This window comes from Molothrus aeneus, chromosome 2, assembly GCF_037042795.1.
Source record: "Molothrus aeneus isolate 106 chromosome 2, BPBGC_Maene_1.0, whole genome shotgun sequence".
NCBI lineage: Eukaryota > Metazoa > Chordata > Aves > Passeriformes > Icteridae > Molothrus > Molothrus aeneus.
Window position 1 is genome coordinate 102,887,922 of NC_089647.1, and position 17,616 is coordinate 102,905,537.

The window sequence follows — 17,616 nt, forward strand, 5'->3', positions numbered from 1 at the left end:
AATGGCAGGCTTGCATCCTTCAAAACAGTTCAGCTGATTGCTGCTATGAACAAACATGAAATTCAAATGTAGTTAATTAAGCCCCTAATTTTTTTTCTTTGTCTCCTCACCATATACATTCTTTCTTCAATTTTCCATTATCTCACTACATTACCTCTAACATTTAATCTCCTTACTATGAAGAAAGCAGAAAATAGACGAGAAAACAACCTCCCCCTACTCCTCCCCTCCACAATCTCCTAATGAACAAGACAGGGAAAGTTATCTCTGACAATTAGAGCATGTAATGTAATGGATGGTTAGGATATGTACATGACATCACTCTTTTAGCCTTCATTTATTAGTTTTTCTAGTTGATGTATTGCAAAATAAGCTGCTCAGCTTGGAGAATTATACAAGCAGTTAAATTTATTGATAAAAGACAAAATGCTGCCATTTTTGAACTATCCCCTTTGTTACATGGTTTAAGTGAGGACATCAGTTGTCAGAAAAACAGTCAGGATCTGCAGATGATTCTTTTACTAAGGGGGCTATTTAAAAGCATGAATTGTGTATACATTGTCATTGATATCACACATTTTCCATATTCTGATAGATCTTCCTTTGGAAAGATCTTACTCATTGTTTTGCAGCTCCTTTCTCTTCTCTTTAAAAGAAATTTTCCAAAGCAATTACATTGCATTCACACAGTTTTATAAAACTTCTGAGTAATATTTTGCTAATGATATCAGGATGTTCCTGTTTGAACATTTACTGGAGTTGCTTCTAAGTTATTATGAACTAGCCACTAATTATCATCATCTTTATTTCTTTAGCCTAATTTCTCTCTTATAAAACCACAAAGTGAAATTTTGGGCTCACTGAACTCAGGGTTTCATCTGAGGGGATTTGGATCCAGCTGAAGTCAGTCAAGATTTTCCATTCATGTGGTTGAAGCCACTCTCAATACAGAAGAGCTTAGGCTAAGGAGATTCATTTGCTATTCATAGAATCATAGAATATCCTGAGTGGGAAAGGACTCACAAGGATCATCAAAGTCCAACTCCTATTTAAATCTAAGGTTTCTTCCAGTATATATGAGAAATCAAACTATGAGAAAAAATGCCTGGCAAGAGGTCTGTTTGTTTAGGATGGTCATGCTCACTGCATAGGGCACAGAACATGAAGCTGTTTATTTTGAATTTACATTCCCAGAAATCATCTCTTTATGTTGCTGGCATAATCCTAATTTTCCAAGTAGTTGTTCAGCAAAGCCTCTAAAGCCACTTTACTTGTTTCAAAATGCTCTCCTCTAATTCCCACATGGAGTTCCTCCACACGTGTTTGAAAGACACCCAGGAGAGTTTTCACAGCTGCTGTCCGTGTTGCAGCCTCTTCTGGGTGAATTTTGTTTCATCAGCCTCACAAGCACAGTGGCCACTTAAAAATTAAACAGATCACATGATAGGAACACTAAGAATTGCTCCTGTTGGGCATTTATTGACTGTATGCAGTTAAAGTCATTAAACAATAGATTTCAATGTTCTAGAAAGTGAAGGTAGCATGTACTGAAATGGAGAAATATTTAAACTTTAATGTATCTTAAGTTCCTAATGTTTTACTTTCTTCTACTGAGTTCAATTTTTATCTTTGCTCCTTTGATTCATAAAGGTGAATGCCAATGTACTGACAGACAATTTCTCTTGTTCTTACTCCAGGTGGTTTACAAGCCCAACTACTGTAAATGCTTTTTATAGTGCATCTACCAACCAAATCAGTGAGTATCTTCCTTCTGAGCCTCCTTATAAAATGCTTGTTTGGGAATGTATGTATCGAGCTTCAGATAACAGCTGTACCTGTTGTGTTTCTTATGACTGAAAATTAAAAGTTCAAACCTGGTAATTCAGCTGTGAGACTTAAGAGTGTGTGTGTGCGTGTGTGTGTGTTTGTACTCTGTCCATTGTGAATGATAACATAAATCACTTTTATTAAAGCCTAATGTCTCTATCTTCTGTTTTCTGTAGCAAGAATATGTACACACATCTCCATAAATACACAGTGATAGCAGTTCTGTCCTTTAGTATTGACAGACATGTAACAATAAATGTGACTAGAGAAGACTGTGATATAGACCAGAAGACATAATAGAGCATATCCAGTGGATTTGTTCAATTCATTCAAGGGCAAGGAGTGATATCTGTAGTTAACTGAAAATTCTTACCTGTATGTGCAGTACTACTTGTCTGATTCTATTTTTTGTTACTGGCTGGTTTTAGGCAGCATATATTCTAGTGTGGAAACAAATAAGGTGGAAGAGCTGAGTTTTTCAATGATGTGTTACGAGTTTGGATGTTCATTCCTGTTTGCTTTAATGGGGTTTGAATTGAAATTTTCTAACAGGCTTTAAAATTCTATGCCAGTCTTTGTGCAACAGTTTTACCTTTACCCTGGCAATTCTCTTTGCTCTTATTAGCTTTGCATGTTAAATCAGCCTTCTCATTCTAAGCTGTTAGGGTCTGAAAAGTGGTTGCCACCACTTCTGTGGTCTCAGTCCCCAGAGTCAGGACCTCAAAAATTGCTGAGTGATTCTCCTTTTTTCTCCTGAATCTCTTTTGGTCACAGAAAGAAAGGCACAAAGTTAATGTATCACACTGAAGAAGGTACAACAGAGGACAGGCAATTTGAGTCTGCTGGTATTTGCTTCTACCAATTTCTGTAAACAGTTTTGCCTTCAAAGCACTCACTTAAATTTTTTTTGTGTCTAAGTGATCTCATTTGTAAAGCACGTATAATAATTAGAAAATTATTTTGATTAAAATTAGTGCTCAATTTAGATAGCTCTGCCTTAATTAGAGGGCTGCCATCATTAGGCAGTCACATTTTTGTTGATCATCTGAGGTAGCATTGGCTGAGGTGGTCACAGCTCTGAGGTACCCCTGAAGCATTACAGCTGCTCTTCCTCCAGCCACCACTGCTGCTAGGAAGGTTTTGTGTGAGTGGAGAGGAAGCCTGCTCAGAGAAAAATGAGAGCCATTGCTGTTATACCTTCTTTAATATTGGGTTCTTTCAAATTTGAGCAGTGTTCAGCTGTCCCAGTCTCTCTGCCATGGCACATTAGAGAAAACTGTGATGAGAGGCTGGAGCCGCTGAACATTTCACACTTGCTGTGTCTGAAAGAGTCAGGAGGCAAAAAAGAGGCAGTTGTCAAATGTAACCCATCAGTCATGGGTGTAGAGGTGATTGTATTTTCTATATCATAACTGCTGAACTTCTCATTCTGCTGGCAGGTGACCTGGAAGTTTGGACAGTGCCACTGACTCTCAGTCCTTTTAGGACTGTTTCAAAGAGGAAAAGGGTTTAGGTGGCTCTTTCTGAACAAAATCCTCTTGCACCTGAGAGAGAGGTAAAAATGTAATCATGCCCTAAAAATGATGTGCAAGAGAAGGGAGGATTCAGAGAAAGGCACAGTACTGTCTGCCACTGCTGGCTGCTGTGTTTTTATGGCAGTGGCATTGTTTTTATGGGGCAAGAGCCCTGGGTGATGTGGGAGGGACATTCTCTGGTAGAAGCTGCTGATAAACATTTGACACATCACTACTGATTTCCCATTAATTCTGCTACCTTACTGCTTTGCAGTTGTGTTTTCAGTAGTAATCTGTACAAAGTTCTGGGGGCTGCTCACATGCCACAGAACTGTGGCAATTTTAAAGGCCTAGTTAAATAACAGAAAAAAAAGTTCTAGAAACCAGAATCATTTGAGAATAAGAATTAAGCTTGAACTCTAGCAAGTTAGATGTAAAATTGTGATATAGCAAGCCCAGAAAAATTTCATGGACCAAATTTCTAGGAGCATAAGAACTTATACTAAAACCTGTTTGTCAAATTCCCTGAGAGAGGAGAGTCTCTAAGGCATAAAAAATAAGATAATTCTTTGCATTGAAAGAGTTTGGGAAATTCTAATTCTGGAACTTTTTCTTGTGAGAGGTCAGTCTCAGAAATTGTTTAAAATTTAGAATAGAAGTCAATAGAAGGGACTTTAGAAGAAATTCATATAAGGAACTGTGACAAATATAAGGACCAGATAATATTCTCCCAGGTATTTCAAAAGAACTTAGACAAAAAATTTCCAAACAACCAGCTTTGATGTATAGCCTATGACTTATAGTGGCCTCAGCACAGAAAGAATAGGTGTGACAAGTATCAAATCCTGTTTTTCAAAAGACAGTTCAGAGGGATCTGCATAACAAGCCATTTTAGCCTTTATATGAAGGAATCTGTTTGTGACCACAACATGATTGAATAGAGAGAATGAATAATCATATGATATAACAGTGAAGAGTGAACATGAGATGAGATGTTTTTTGAGATGTTTTTGAGATGTTTTTGAGATGTTTTTTGCTTTTCCTTTTAGAAAAAAATCATGCTTTCTTAATCTACTAGAGTTTTGGCTTTTTTTAATTAAGAAAGCAAGTAAGTATGCTTGATACGATCATATGTTTCTTTTCCAAAGAACACTATTGATGAGGTTCTTTCCCAATACTAATAACTGAGAGTTGTCATGGGACAAGAAAGAAGGTCCTTTCATAAATTAATGGCTGATTAGAATAAGAAAAGGAGGTAGGAACCAATTACTTGTTGGCAAATAGTTGGAGGGGTTTGTTGTGAGGGTCTGTGCTACTCACTGCATTAGGAGATGAACTGAAGAGAGGGTGTTGTGTTCTGTTCTTTACAAAAGAACAGAGGGATATAAACCCAGTCCAGGAGGACAGTTCCCTCTGCTGCTGGCTGCTGGAAGGTAGGAATGTGTGCTTCCAGAAGAATTACCTCACAGGTAGTTGCCTGAAACTCTTTGCCTTCACATCCATGGCTGATCACTCCTGTAAATGAGTGAATGGACCAGATATCCTCTTCACTATCTGCTTGAGTGCCCCTGCTTTCAGTGAGCAAATTGGACTTTATTGTCTTCAAGGCCCATCCATTTTTGCTCTTTGTAAGTGAGTTTGCTAAGAAGAATTTGAGAAATAAGATAAATAATTTTAAAATGTGTAATAAAATTTGGTTATGGAAAGTGGTTTCTATGTGAACTGGAAAATCCCCACTTCCAAAATTTGATTCTAAAAATTAGGACCATTAGCTTGGAAATGGAAATGTGCTGAGTGAGGATATCAACAAAACTACAGTAACTCCAAACTTGATTAGTCACTGGAGGCTTCTTGAAAAAGTTTAGAGAAAAAGAAACATCAGTTCCTTGACCCATGGATTCTGAAAAGGAGCAACCATCAGGTACCTGGCACAAGGGAAGGTGAATGTGGATGTCCTGAGCACTTCTGAGCTTTAGGCAGCTGCTTTTTCTTTCTATATTCAGAGCACAGGGATGTCTCTGACACTCCTGATGGAAGGATCACAAATTCTTCTCTCTCTGTAATCTGTATCACTGACATAAATATTGGAATATCCATGCAGGTCCATGTGATCTTCATATACAGGCAGGCTGTTAGTGTTTTTAACTTGACTGCTCTGTAACTTGGAAAAAAGGTCTTGTTTCACTAAAAGAGAAAATGAATAGAGAATAGAAACTGGGTGATTAAAAGATTTACTAGATTTGGGAGAATTTAGCAAATCTTGCAAATGCAGTAGATGTACCAAATTTTGCTGTCTTTTAGTGCAAACACTTCTGTCTTTGGTGTTGCTTTGTTTGATTTTCATTACTAAACTGTTGATAGTTTGAATGACCAGTGATTCTATTAATATTTCCAAAGGAGAAATAAGTAGCTGCATCAAGGTAAGATGCGCCTCAAAGAGCAGAGTTAAAAAATATGTTACATATAATTTACCTTAATGTTATACAAGTTTATTCCTGATGTTCTCTGTATGTGAGTTTTATTTATTTATTTTCTCTTTTTCCATAATTCAAAGTGTCTTAAAGGAACCACTATGCATGTTTATAATGGTGGTTAATTATTTTTTAATCCTAGTTTGGATAATTTTTCAATTTTCTGTGCATTTGCTCGTCAATTTCCCCTTTAATTATAGGTACTTAACAAGGAGAACAGGTATGTGTCATTGCCTTTAGAGTCTCAAAATGTATCTAAGTACACTTCATATCATCTAAGCAGCATGAATACTATCTTTTTAATTATCATAATTGGAACACCAAAAACAATTTCTAAAGGATTTGTTTATTTTAATGCACTCTAGAGCAGTCAAAAAATACGTGCTGAAAATAGACACAAGTGATGATCAAAGTGTGCTAGCATACTTCTATTCAAGAAAAGGTTTTATTTCATTACAGCACTAACATATTAGCCTTTGAATATGTTAAGGATAAAAGGAAACTATTCATCAGACATTTGGTGTGTTTTGGATTTTTTTTAAGTGTAAATATGTATGCCTCTAGAATATATAAAAATAGTCACATTTGTGGGCTGTGAACAGTAATGAAGGGGAGATTTACAGTGAACTGAGGCAAATATAAGCAATGCACTCATGAGGTGTAAGCTTGAATAGATGTACTGGATAATTAATGTTGATATTATCTCTGTAAGTTTATATCCATGCTCCTTCTGAGTCATTTGTGCTGTTACTGCAGTTCTCTAGTGAAAGTCAAGAGGCCTCTTTAGAGAGAGGCCTCAATACATGTTACAGGAGGCAGATATGATCTACAACAGAATTTAAAAATTGCATTCAAATTAGCATCCACAGAGAAAACCACAGATGAGAGCTCATATTAGCCAGTAAGTCTCATCTTTGCAGGAAGCATCACGCAGATATTGACGTTGGCAGCTCACTGATGCTGGGAGTTGCAAGGGATAACTCTTATCTTGCCAGGAGCCAGGGAAGTGCTGGAAAACAGCACCTGGTGCCATGGCCAGGGCAGGATGAGGGGAATGTGCATAGGGCATTTTCTCTTCCCTTAAGAATTGGACTGTTTGGAAGGTTATTGATGAAGTAGTTTCAAGTGTGCCATTAGTTTCCTGGAGGTTAATGAACTTAACAGATTTGGACTGGACACTTTCTGAGCCCTGTTATTAAGTAAGCTTTAAGTGTCTTAAGTGAGCCCTCATTTTCAATTTTCCTGATTTACTAAAGACTACTATTCTCTTTTATTTAACCATGGTGCATGATCCTTACCTCCATTCTTTATTTTTTCTTCCTAAAATTCCTATCTATGAATGTATAAAATAGAAGAATTTGTTCTTTGTTCTTCTCCCCCTAGCCCCCATTCCCTCACCCTGGGGAATCCACTGAGGATTTTTCCTCATAAAATAAAGATTTAAGTTTCTCATAAAACAGATGTTTTCACATTTCCTACTCCCTTAGCAGACAGTCTTCCTTGGCACCTTACAAACCATGTCATGTTTCTCCTCATGTTGCCCCACTGAGGTTGGTAAACACCAGGTTCTCTCTTTTTCATGAGTAGAAAAACAGCCTCTTGTCAGATGAGGGAGAAACTGAGCCAAGAATTGAAGCAGAGGCTACAGAGTCCTCTGCTTTCAAAGACCATTACTTCCCTGTATCTCTTTAATGAATTTATTCACACAATAAATTAATTATTATGAGTTCTTAATAAAATTAAGCTTTGTGTTCATGCATTGCATGGAACAGTTACTGTGCCTTACACAATTGATATTTTCTGTCCTCTTTGTCCAGAGGATAAAACTTGAAATAAGGTGTATGATTCAGGTCCCTGTAATGTCAGACAGTTTGGTCTCTGTCGCCTACATGTGGGTGCTCAAAGCCATTTGGGTGTCTCAAAGTATCTGAAAGCAATGTGTTTTTTCTCTTGTGTTTTATCTGACATGAAACTTGCAGGAACCCTTCTTGCCATTGAGACTGACAGCTAGACCCCAAACATCAAAACCATCACTGGGATGAGATTCAGTAGTCCAAACACAACTCTGTGGAACCATTCTAAACAAATGTATCCTGCTCTTTGGGCTGTTTTTAGACAACTAACCAACATCCCAGCTGTCTTCACATTTAATTCCTTATACGAATTCAATAGTCTTTGATTACTGACCAGCAGTTAGTCTTCTGCTTATATCTTATCCCTTTAAAACTCTGCATCTGAATTCATTCAGTGAATTAATGGGACTTCAAAAAAGCAAGTTAGAGCTTTTGAATACATCTGAGAACTGTCAGCACACCAATTGGCAGAGTACCCTGTATATCACCCAGTTTAGCACAGCTGTCTTCCATATCTGCTACTTATCTATACGATTCACTAGCCTGTCAGAAGTTGCTTAAAACAAACCAACCTCATTACTGGAAGCTGTAAATGCACTAACTTGGAATAAGGCTTTTCCTTGCTCAGTTAAAAACAGCATGCAATATAACTGAATAATGTAAGTGAACTATGCAATTTGAATTCATATTTAGTCTTGAACTCCAAATTTCCTCATGATTTGGTGAGTCGTCTCATGTGGTTTTGGTTTAGTTTATCCATTATTCTGCATTTTTTCAGGGAATTATCAGATCAAATGTAGTTATTTGCATCTTCTTGGTAAACTAGCAATATCATACTGAGGTAAGGGTATTTATCTGCAAAGTGTGTATAATAATACCAGAAGGTTTTAGCTAGGATTTAATAATGACAGTAAAGCCCCTGCAAAACTGAAAAAAAAGAAAACACCTTCAAATTTTAAATACATTCTGACAAGCTTTACAGCACCTTGCTGGAGGGAGATGCTGAAAATAACATCACAGATAAAATGAAGATAGAAACATTTAATTACATTAAAAGTAGTCCTGTGCAGGCAAAGTTCTGTCAGAGCTTCAAGATCAGCCTAAATTCAGAGTGAAATATTTGAAGTAAGCCAGGTGTTGGCTCACTGCTTGAGGTGCCCCTGCATTCCAGAGCAGTAAGGTGACTAAGGGGAAAGTTGAACTGTCACTGTGCAGAGACACAGGGGTTTGGAAAGCCAAAAGCCCCCCTGGAGATGAAGCTGGCAAGGGATGTGAAGAAACTTTTCTGCAAGTGTAGCAGCAGCAGCAGCAGCAAGTGTAGGGAAAATGTAGTGCTGAATGAGGGCAGGGGACCTGGTAACAGGAGATTCGCCCTTCATGGAGGAGGAGTAGGTTAGGGAATGTTAAAATAGACTGGGCAAGTACAAGCCCATGGGCTCTGACAGGGTGCACCTACAATCTCACAGCACCATTATGAGGCCACTCTTGGTAGTCTTTGAAAGGCTATGGTGACTGGGGGAGGTTCCTGAGGACTGGAAGAAAGCAAATGTCACTCTTATCTTCAAGAAGGAAGATCTAGGGAATTACAAGCCAGGCTCGCAACAGTCCCTGAGTACATGATAAAGTAATTCCTGGAAACAGTTTCTCTGACCAGCTTTCTACATTAAAATTACTAGCTCAGTGGAGGAGGAGAGAGATGTAAATATGATTTATTCTTTTGAAAGAATTTCAGCACTGTCTTCCCTAACATGCTCAAATACCAACTGCTGAAGAATTGACCACTCGAGCAGATGGTCAGGTGCACTGAAAACTCCTTGAACTGCTGGGCTTGAAGGGCTGTGATCAGAACAGCTGGTTCCTAGTATGGTGGGATCAGTGGCACAAAGTCCATCTTGAGGATGATCTAGCCTGGCTGTCCCACCTTGCCACCAGTAAGATGCATGGATGTAGGGTACCAGTGGTGTTCTGTGACAGCCTGAGCTCAGCTGTCCACAGAGCAGTGCTCTTGTGACATGTGACACCAGTGCCCATCTCAGAATGGTGCTGCAGACCAGTGGCATTGCTCCAAATTAAGGGTAGGTTTTAAGAAAGTAGTCAAAGCACATTCTGCAAGTCCAGGTCTTGATGGCAGATGCATTTGTGTGGGGTCTGTAATAAGATAACACAATTTTCTTCCTGTGTGCTGTTGGTGAGTAATGGCTTTGGTGTAGACTCTGGGCCTGCATTTGTAATCCATTGTATAAAGAGAGAGACTGTCAGCCTGTATCTCTCTTCTGGGGCTGTGTAGAGGGACAAAGCTTTAAAAGATGCACAACACAGGCTAAGTTTGCGGTCAAGTGTTAGCTCAAAATACATTCCTACTGCCTATATCTATTCCTTAAGATGTGAAATTCCCTGAAATCTGTCTGTCTTACTCCAGATCTGTCCTTTGTCTGCTTGAAATCCAGTTGCATAGAAGTAATCCCATTAGTATTTATTGTATCTGCAGCCCAATATGAGCTCTCCGAGTTTTTTCATTATCCTTTTAGGTGCAATAAGCCAAGCAAAAAAAGAAACAGGCTTCATGGGGGAATTGCCTAAATCAAGGGATTCAGATCAGCACAAAATAAGAAACTGTCTGGTGATCAATCTCACGTTACAATTTCAAGGACACTCTAGGTATAAGACATTGTTATCCTTGATCCTCCCAAGGATGATGTAGTTGTTGCTTGCCTGAAGGAGATGTTGCATAAAGGTGTTGTCAGCTCTCATTGTGTTCCTTCTAGTGTTGGAATAGTGGACAAGCACCCTCAGTCCCTCAGTGCTGCTGACCTCTGGAGAATGGGACCCATTTGCTTTTCTAGCTCACCAAGAATCACTTTCAAACCTAGATTTTCTTTATTACCAACAAACAAACAAACAAACCAACAAAACCAACAAAACCACAAAAACATGTACTCTCCAAACAAAACAGAACAACTCCTACTGGTGATAATGTATTCCAGTTTCCTGAGGTTTTCTGAAATGTGTAGTACATTCTACTGGCCTCTGACTCTGCTTTGGCCTGGAAATACTTCCTGAGCTTCCTTTAGTACAAACTACAGAGATGTTTTCACACATGTCCAGAAGCAGAAACCACTCCTTCAACCAGCACTTTTCCCAGTGATATCTAACCTAAAAAGGATCCTGACTCTGAGTACAATAATTACCAACCTGTTGTACAGATTCAGCACTGGAGCTTCCTACCTTTCATGCACATTGACTCATTCAGTGAAACTATCTCATGGCTTAACTCACAGCTGAATGTGTTTCAGCAGTGCTCTGTGAAGACACATTTAGTGTAGCTGGATAAGCCTGAGTGAAGATTTGCACCTAATTTGCTGTAAATAATGCATATTACCTCTACTGCAGACAAGTGCAAACTCACTACAAGTTTATATCTAAAACTAGAGAAAATTTCTAAAATTAGAAACACTAATTGCAGCTTTCTAAAATTAGAAAAACTAATTGCAGTTCCTTAAAAGATCTGAATAGCCTCTTGGTGCAGTGACAGGCTCCCAGGATTCTGTGATCATTAAATATGATTTGTGGGGTGACTGTGCTGCCTTAGTTCACACTGCCTTTGGTATGGGCTCATTTGTTCATTTTGGCCACAGTTCCTCTCCTCTGTTGTTGTGGGGATAGGATCATTTAGAGTTAGCAGAACCTAAGCTTTCCAAAACCTTTTCTGAATGTCAGTGTTTGGAGGGAACCAGTTCAAACTAGATTTTCAGCTCTGAACACAGCTCTTAAGGCCTAATAAACAATTTTCATCAGGTTGTATGTGTGTACCATTGCTGCTTAAAATGTTCAAAACATGTATGATAAATAATCTCTGTGCAAGGACAGTTAGATCAGTAAAACTTTGTCCTTGACATTGGTAAAATTGTGGTTTGCATTGCTGGAAAAGCAAATTATATGCTTGAAAAAATAAAACAACATCTGGAGAAGTAAGAAAAAAAAAACCCAGGCAACACTCAAAAAATTTTGTAGGCCACACTTTTTATAAGCTAATTGCTGATAGGGATGATGGCAACCATGGAGGAGCAGCAGAAAAAAGCAGCTGGGCAGGCCAGGAGGACGTGCCTTGTGCCACATCATTTGGCATGGCATGAATTACACTCAGCATCCTGGGTCTGTTTTGGGGATTTTTTTCATTTGAAAGTAAGTATTTAAAGACCTTGTAAGGAAAAGACAAAGATCTTGCCTGACAACTTATCTCAGATATAAAGAAATCCATAACCAAACTATCAATAAAAAACTGAATAGTATTAGAATCAAATGAATATGGTTTCTGTATTGTTCTGGGTACTCAGGTGATTTCTTGAAAAGGGACCCATAGGGTAAAGAAGAGTTCCTGGGAAAACGAGTGAATCATTTGAGGAAATGTTCTTCCTCAACAAGGTGATGACCATGTGGGTAAATCTTCTAAGCAGGTGCTTTAGAGATGAGAGTTTGTGACCCAAGACAGTAAATTCCACATTTGGGCCTAGAAGGATGGCACTTTTCACCATCATATAAGAACTTTGACCATGGGTGTATGTTTTATTTAGCAATTATTTGGGCTGTTAAACTTTTACCACGTGCAGTTCCACTGTCTTTAGTATCCTGGCACTAAAATGTCCCCCTGGAATTAAAAATAAACCTGTGACTTTAAATTTGAGGAACAATTTTGTTTCCTATGTGAAACATCAGTTGCTCATCACTCATCAGAGTGTCTCCATTGCTGTTTTTTTGGCAACTGGTTAGTTGCCAGAACCAGAAGCAGCCAGGTAATATCTGTAGCTAGGCTGACCCTACAGCCTTAATAATCTACAGATTTCCCTTACAAAAGTGCCTAAGTATGTTCATTTACCTCTGTTTTTCATAAACTAAATAGAATCAGGCTTACATTTTATCACTTTCACATTTCTTGCTTCACTGAAACCTCACTAAGCTAACAGTATTTTAATTCTTACTGCACTTTACCTATGTATTGTCTATTGATCAGTCAGCACATCTGAGGATAATCCAGGACCCTTCATAGGAAGCCTGAGGAGTGTTTTTCACAGGAACACATGCATTTACTCAGACCTGCTTGTAGCAGGATCTCTGCTGCCACTCTGAGATCCTCTCTATTGCATTCTACCACCCAGGGGAAAGCTCCCCTTGAAAAACCTTCTGAAACCAAACAAATGAGGTCATAAAATCGAAATCCTTGGGCATTGTGACAGCTATTCAGCTGTATTCAATTGACCTCACCAGATTTTTCTTTTCTTTTTTGTTTTTTTTCCTTTTTGTTATTGCAGGATTCCCAGCAGGAGAACTTCAAAAGCCTTTCTTTTGGGGAACAGAATATCCTAGGTAAGTAGTGCACAAGGGAACCTCATCCACCTACAACTGAGGAATAACAGGGAAAGGTATTGCAAACAGAAATACACAAAGAAGAGGGTGAGGAGAGGAAGGCTGTGGTGTTGAAGACAACTGAAAGGCAGCTCCAAGGAAATCTGTGTTGTCCTGCTGTAAGGGCAAACTTGGTCCTTGGGTTGTGTGTTCTCTCCTGCTGTATCCTGCTTTTGCCTCTGGAAAGGCTGACTTTGAGAAGTGCTGCTTTGTGTGGTATTTTCTTACCCTTGGGAGCTGTATGTGTTGCTGTTGTCTTAAGCTGATGACTGATTTCTCACAGGAATTGCTAATTAAGTGCACCCAAGTGGAAGTGTTTCAGTGCTACAGCATGCAGATGCAGCAGTGTGCACATGGCAGGTATTAAAAGGAATTGTAAATCAGATACTGACACTTCCTGAACAGAAGTGAATACCCTGAGAAGCCAATTATTATCAGTGTATTGTTCATTTTCTGCTAATATCTAAGATTAGCAATGGGCCCTTGTCTGTGCCTGTCGAGGTGCATGAGAATATCTTCATGTGCATAAGTGATTGCCTGAGCAGGCCCATGTGCCAGTGAGGCTGAGGAAGGGTAATTATAGGTCACATACATTAAATTTTGAAAAATCACTGCTTTTGTGCAGTTCAATAGCCTTCTATTTTAGGGTAGGATAAGACCATGAAAAATTTCTGGTGGCAGTTTCTGAAAGTTATTTTGCAGTTATATAAAGCCAGTTTCTGGTGAAATATATCCTTAATAAATCATTGTTTAAAAAAATCAAACTTTTTGAACATTTTGTGTTTGCCGTCATCCAATCTGGATCGTGTCCTTGTAAACAGGAAATTTGGCAATATATGTAAAAAGACACGTTCAATTTATGAATTAATTAATTTGTATTCAAAGAGAATTCTTGTGGGCCAGGTGACTTTGTAAGTGGGAATTGGGGATAAAAGAAAGTCCTTTCTTGTTAAGGTGAACTTATTTTCTGTTGTAGTTATTGCAGACCAGCTTTGCTTTCTGATTTCTCTGTATTCTGACCTTCTGCCATAGTGATAAAACTGTGTTTCTTTCAAAGTATTATACTTTGCTCATTTCTCTTCCTTAAAGGTTACCTTAGCTTAAATTGGTTTTGCTTGAGTACGTATCAAAATGTAATTTAGTAAACAAATGTAGCTGGTTTATATCAGACAACAGATTGTTTTTGTCCTTGAAATATTCTGGATGTTTTCTGTCTGCTTAGAAGAAACAGTACATGGCAGTGGAGCAGATAAACCATCAAAAAGTCACCAGTGCCTGCTGAAAAACTAATTTAGCAAATATTTAACATTTAGTGGCATTTTAGTGTCCAGTTCCAGCACAACCACCAAAACCCAGTTACATCTATTTGCAGAAGCAAAGCTTAGTTATCACTTTTACATCTCAGTACATTAAATAAAATAACACTCAAATGCCACCATTCACAATTGTGAGTCTCCAGTGCCATATATATTGAAACAGAGACTTCAAACTACCTGACCTCACAGTTTCCTTTCAGTTCTGAGCCTCCCCAGTCCCAGAAGGGTCCCCTTTAATATGGTGTCTGCTGGGCTGCACCTAACCCTTCCATCTGTGTCCTACTGTGCCCAGAAGTGAAAAGCATGAACAGAACTGGGAAAATTCCTGGAAAAAATGTTGTTGAGCTGGACAGAATGCTGCATTGGGGTTCACAGATACAAAGCCCAAAATTCACTGCAACCTTAACCTCATCTTTTGGAACTTAGGAAAGCTCCAGGGACTGGCAGAACACCAGGCTGTTCTTTGTCCCTGCCCCTCATGGTGACAAGGAACCTTAAAGGAAAAATAAGATGTATTTAGTAATAGGGCTTGTTTCTTCTAGATCTCTTTACATGTTTTGTGCCATTATTTTTATACTTCTCCAGCTGCAAAAGATCCTGTATAACCCCTTACTTCAGATATGGAAAACAAGTCTTACATAGTGCATTTATTAGGGGTAATTATCACTGTGTGCTACACAAGATTACAAACTTGTCACACAAAAGGATGGTATTTCTGTTGCTTAAACATATAATTTTAACCTGCATTTTTGGAGATGGTTTGTAACAGTACTTGGGCTAAAAAGCAGTAGGGGAGATTTTAACACATGCAAAGTACCATTCAGGAAAGAAAAAAACAAAGTGAAGGATTTTCATGGGAGCATAGGGAATTAAATGATATAATAGTTTTTGGGCATGACTGAGATGAGCAATTAGTGCACTATGGATCATTAGGTCCAATAACGTTATTTCAAAACCCTCTGCCTTTCTTCTATTTCAATACAATGTCTTAGAAATACTATGAGCTACTTTGAAGTATAGCATTTCAATAACTGAAATAATTAAAATCACAAAAAGTAACTCCACAAATGAAAGATACATTTAGTAAATCACCTACACATGATACCCACTGCATTTGGTGTAAAAAATCCCTGAGCTTTTCCCTCTTTCATCCCTATTTCTCCTAAAAGCATGCTTATTGGGATATAATAAAGAAGATATAATTAATTGTCAGTCAGGAATACAAAGTATTTCCTTTTACTTTGTTTCCCAGGTGCCTTAGATCTGACTGTGTATCATATCCTATTCCAGGGCAGGTGCAAGGGAATTATATGACCTTTCTTTTTAGAACTGAATGGAGATCTGTTAATGCTTCACAAAAGATAGTCTTTGTTTCAGAGTAGGTACAGCTGTGACTTTGTCCTGTTCCCAGTCACAACATTGAGAATTCAGTCAGCTGAAGGAGGGTGGAGCTCATATGATGCTGATAAAGGATTTGGTTGGAAGAGTGAACCATCACAATGCTTTCAAAGTTTTAGATTAAATGTTACTTTTAAACAAGAGTTTAACATTAAGACTCTCAACATCTTTAAGTCAAAATTGTGTAGCAAAGTTTTAGATTAAATGTTACTTTTAAACAAGAGTTTAACATTAAGACTCTCAACATCTTTAAGTCAAAATTGTGTAGGTCTGATTTTTAGACCCATATCCCCTTCCTCCTCAGCTTATTTTTAAATCAATAATGATCTTTCCTAATGTCTTTTGTCCTTTAATGTTCATGACTGTGAACACTTTCTGAGGAAACTGCTTCTTCTTTTTATAGGTCATTAAGTTATGGTGCCATAGGAGTGATTGTTGGCCATGAGTTTACTCATGGATTTGATAGCAATGGTGAGTATTTGACTGCACTTTGATAACTTCTTTTTTTATTTACAGAGTTGACAGATTAGAAAGCTGACTTGTACATGCTGTAGCCTTTTTCTTGTTTTGGTTTTTTAATGGTGCTGAGTTGTGTGAAAAAATTATAAAATTGTATTTATTAGATTTATTTACATGGAATCTTGCTTGTCTGAATTGGATTTTATTTGGTAAGAAATACCACAAGTTTGCTTCTTTCATTTTGTCTCAAATGAAAACTGAATCAGCAACAGATTCTGAAAGTCCTAACAGGGGGAGGGGAGAGTGGGAAGGACAAAGGGATAATTTCTGATTGATAAAAATTACAAAGAAAACTTTTCATTTCAGATTTGACATTTTTCAAAAGATAATTGCACAAGTTTTAAAATACAATACTGTAACAAGAGTGGTACAGAAAAGGTGTTGCAAAATATTAAAATGAAATTTAAAAAAAAAGAGAGACGGGGAAAAAAAAATAGTCAGAAAATGTCAGTGTAATTGTCCTGACAAACTGGATGAAGTGGGGCATTGCCACTACTCATGTTTGGCTGTCTCAGCAAAGTGCTTTTAAAAATTGGGCTCCTGAGAGAAAGTTAGGGGAGAGGGGGGAGGAGGGAGATGCAGGGAGAAAGAAACTTGAACCTCCTCCTCTAGGGAGTAATTTTGAGTTTGCTTATGTTGTGCAACATAGAATACCTTAAAAAAACCCCAAAACAAACAACAAACCCAAAAAACGCCACAAATCCCGTTTGCACTGCTCTACAACATTTTGTGTCAGCAAGCACAAGCAAATGGAGACATTTTTCTTCATAAACTCCCACTTTGTGTTGGTGAGCACCTAATCTCCACCTTGTTTCCTGCCCCTCAGAAAGGAACCTAAAGTTCGATTTCCCCCTTTCCAGGGTCTTACCTTCCAAATACAGAAATAAATACATCTCTAGGGAATTTGTCAACTTGTGGAAATTTTAGAAGTTTTCATGAAATGGATTTGTTTCCTGATCAGGTCAAGAATTAATAATAAATTAATTATTATCACATTATCAGAATGAAAGACATATGGTCTGAGGATGAAAAATGCAATTATACTTTCAAGAAAGCTAAGTGCCTCTTACACTATGTAACTATAAAATGTACTGTAGAATTCATTAGTTATTACTATATTTTTCTGCAAATGGAAATTATGACAATAAATAGAATGCCAGCTTTTCACTGCTTATTTGAGTGGGGCCATGATTTTGCTCACTGATCCTATCCATTTTGTACACACACTCACATGAGACCATTCCCCTCTCATTTCTATGAAGGTGATATATTCCTAAACTTTAAAAGCTTTTTCCTGCAAAAACATTTGTTTTCTTTC

At 37.9% G+C, this 17,616-nt stretch overlaps 1 protein-coding gene across 1 annotated transcript in view; it reads left to right on the top strand.

Moving 5' to 3' along the window:
- PHEX (phosphate regulating endopeptidase X-linked) overlaps positions 1–17,616 on the top strand; it is a 95,094-nt gene that overhangs the window by 69,066 nt on the left and 8,412 nt on the right. Inside the window, exons 15-17 of the mRNA XM_066571650.1 lie at positions 1,698–1,756; positions 12,972–13,026; positions 16,183–16,250. Coding sequence (XP_066427747.1) covers positions 1,698–1,756; positions 12,972–13,026; positions 16,183–16,250 — 182 coding nt within the window. The remainder of the gene's footprint in view (positions 1–1,697; positions 1,757–12,971; positions 13,027–16,182; positions 16,251–17,616) is intronic.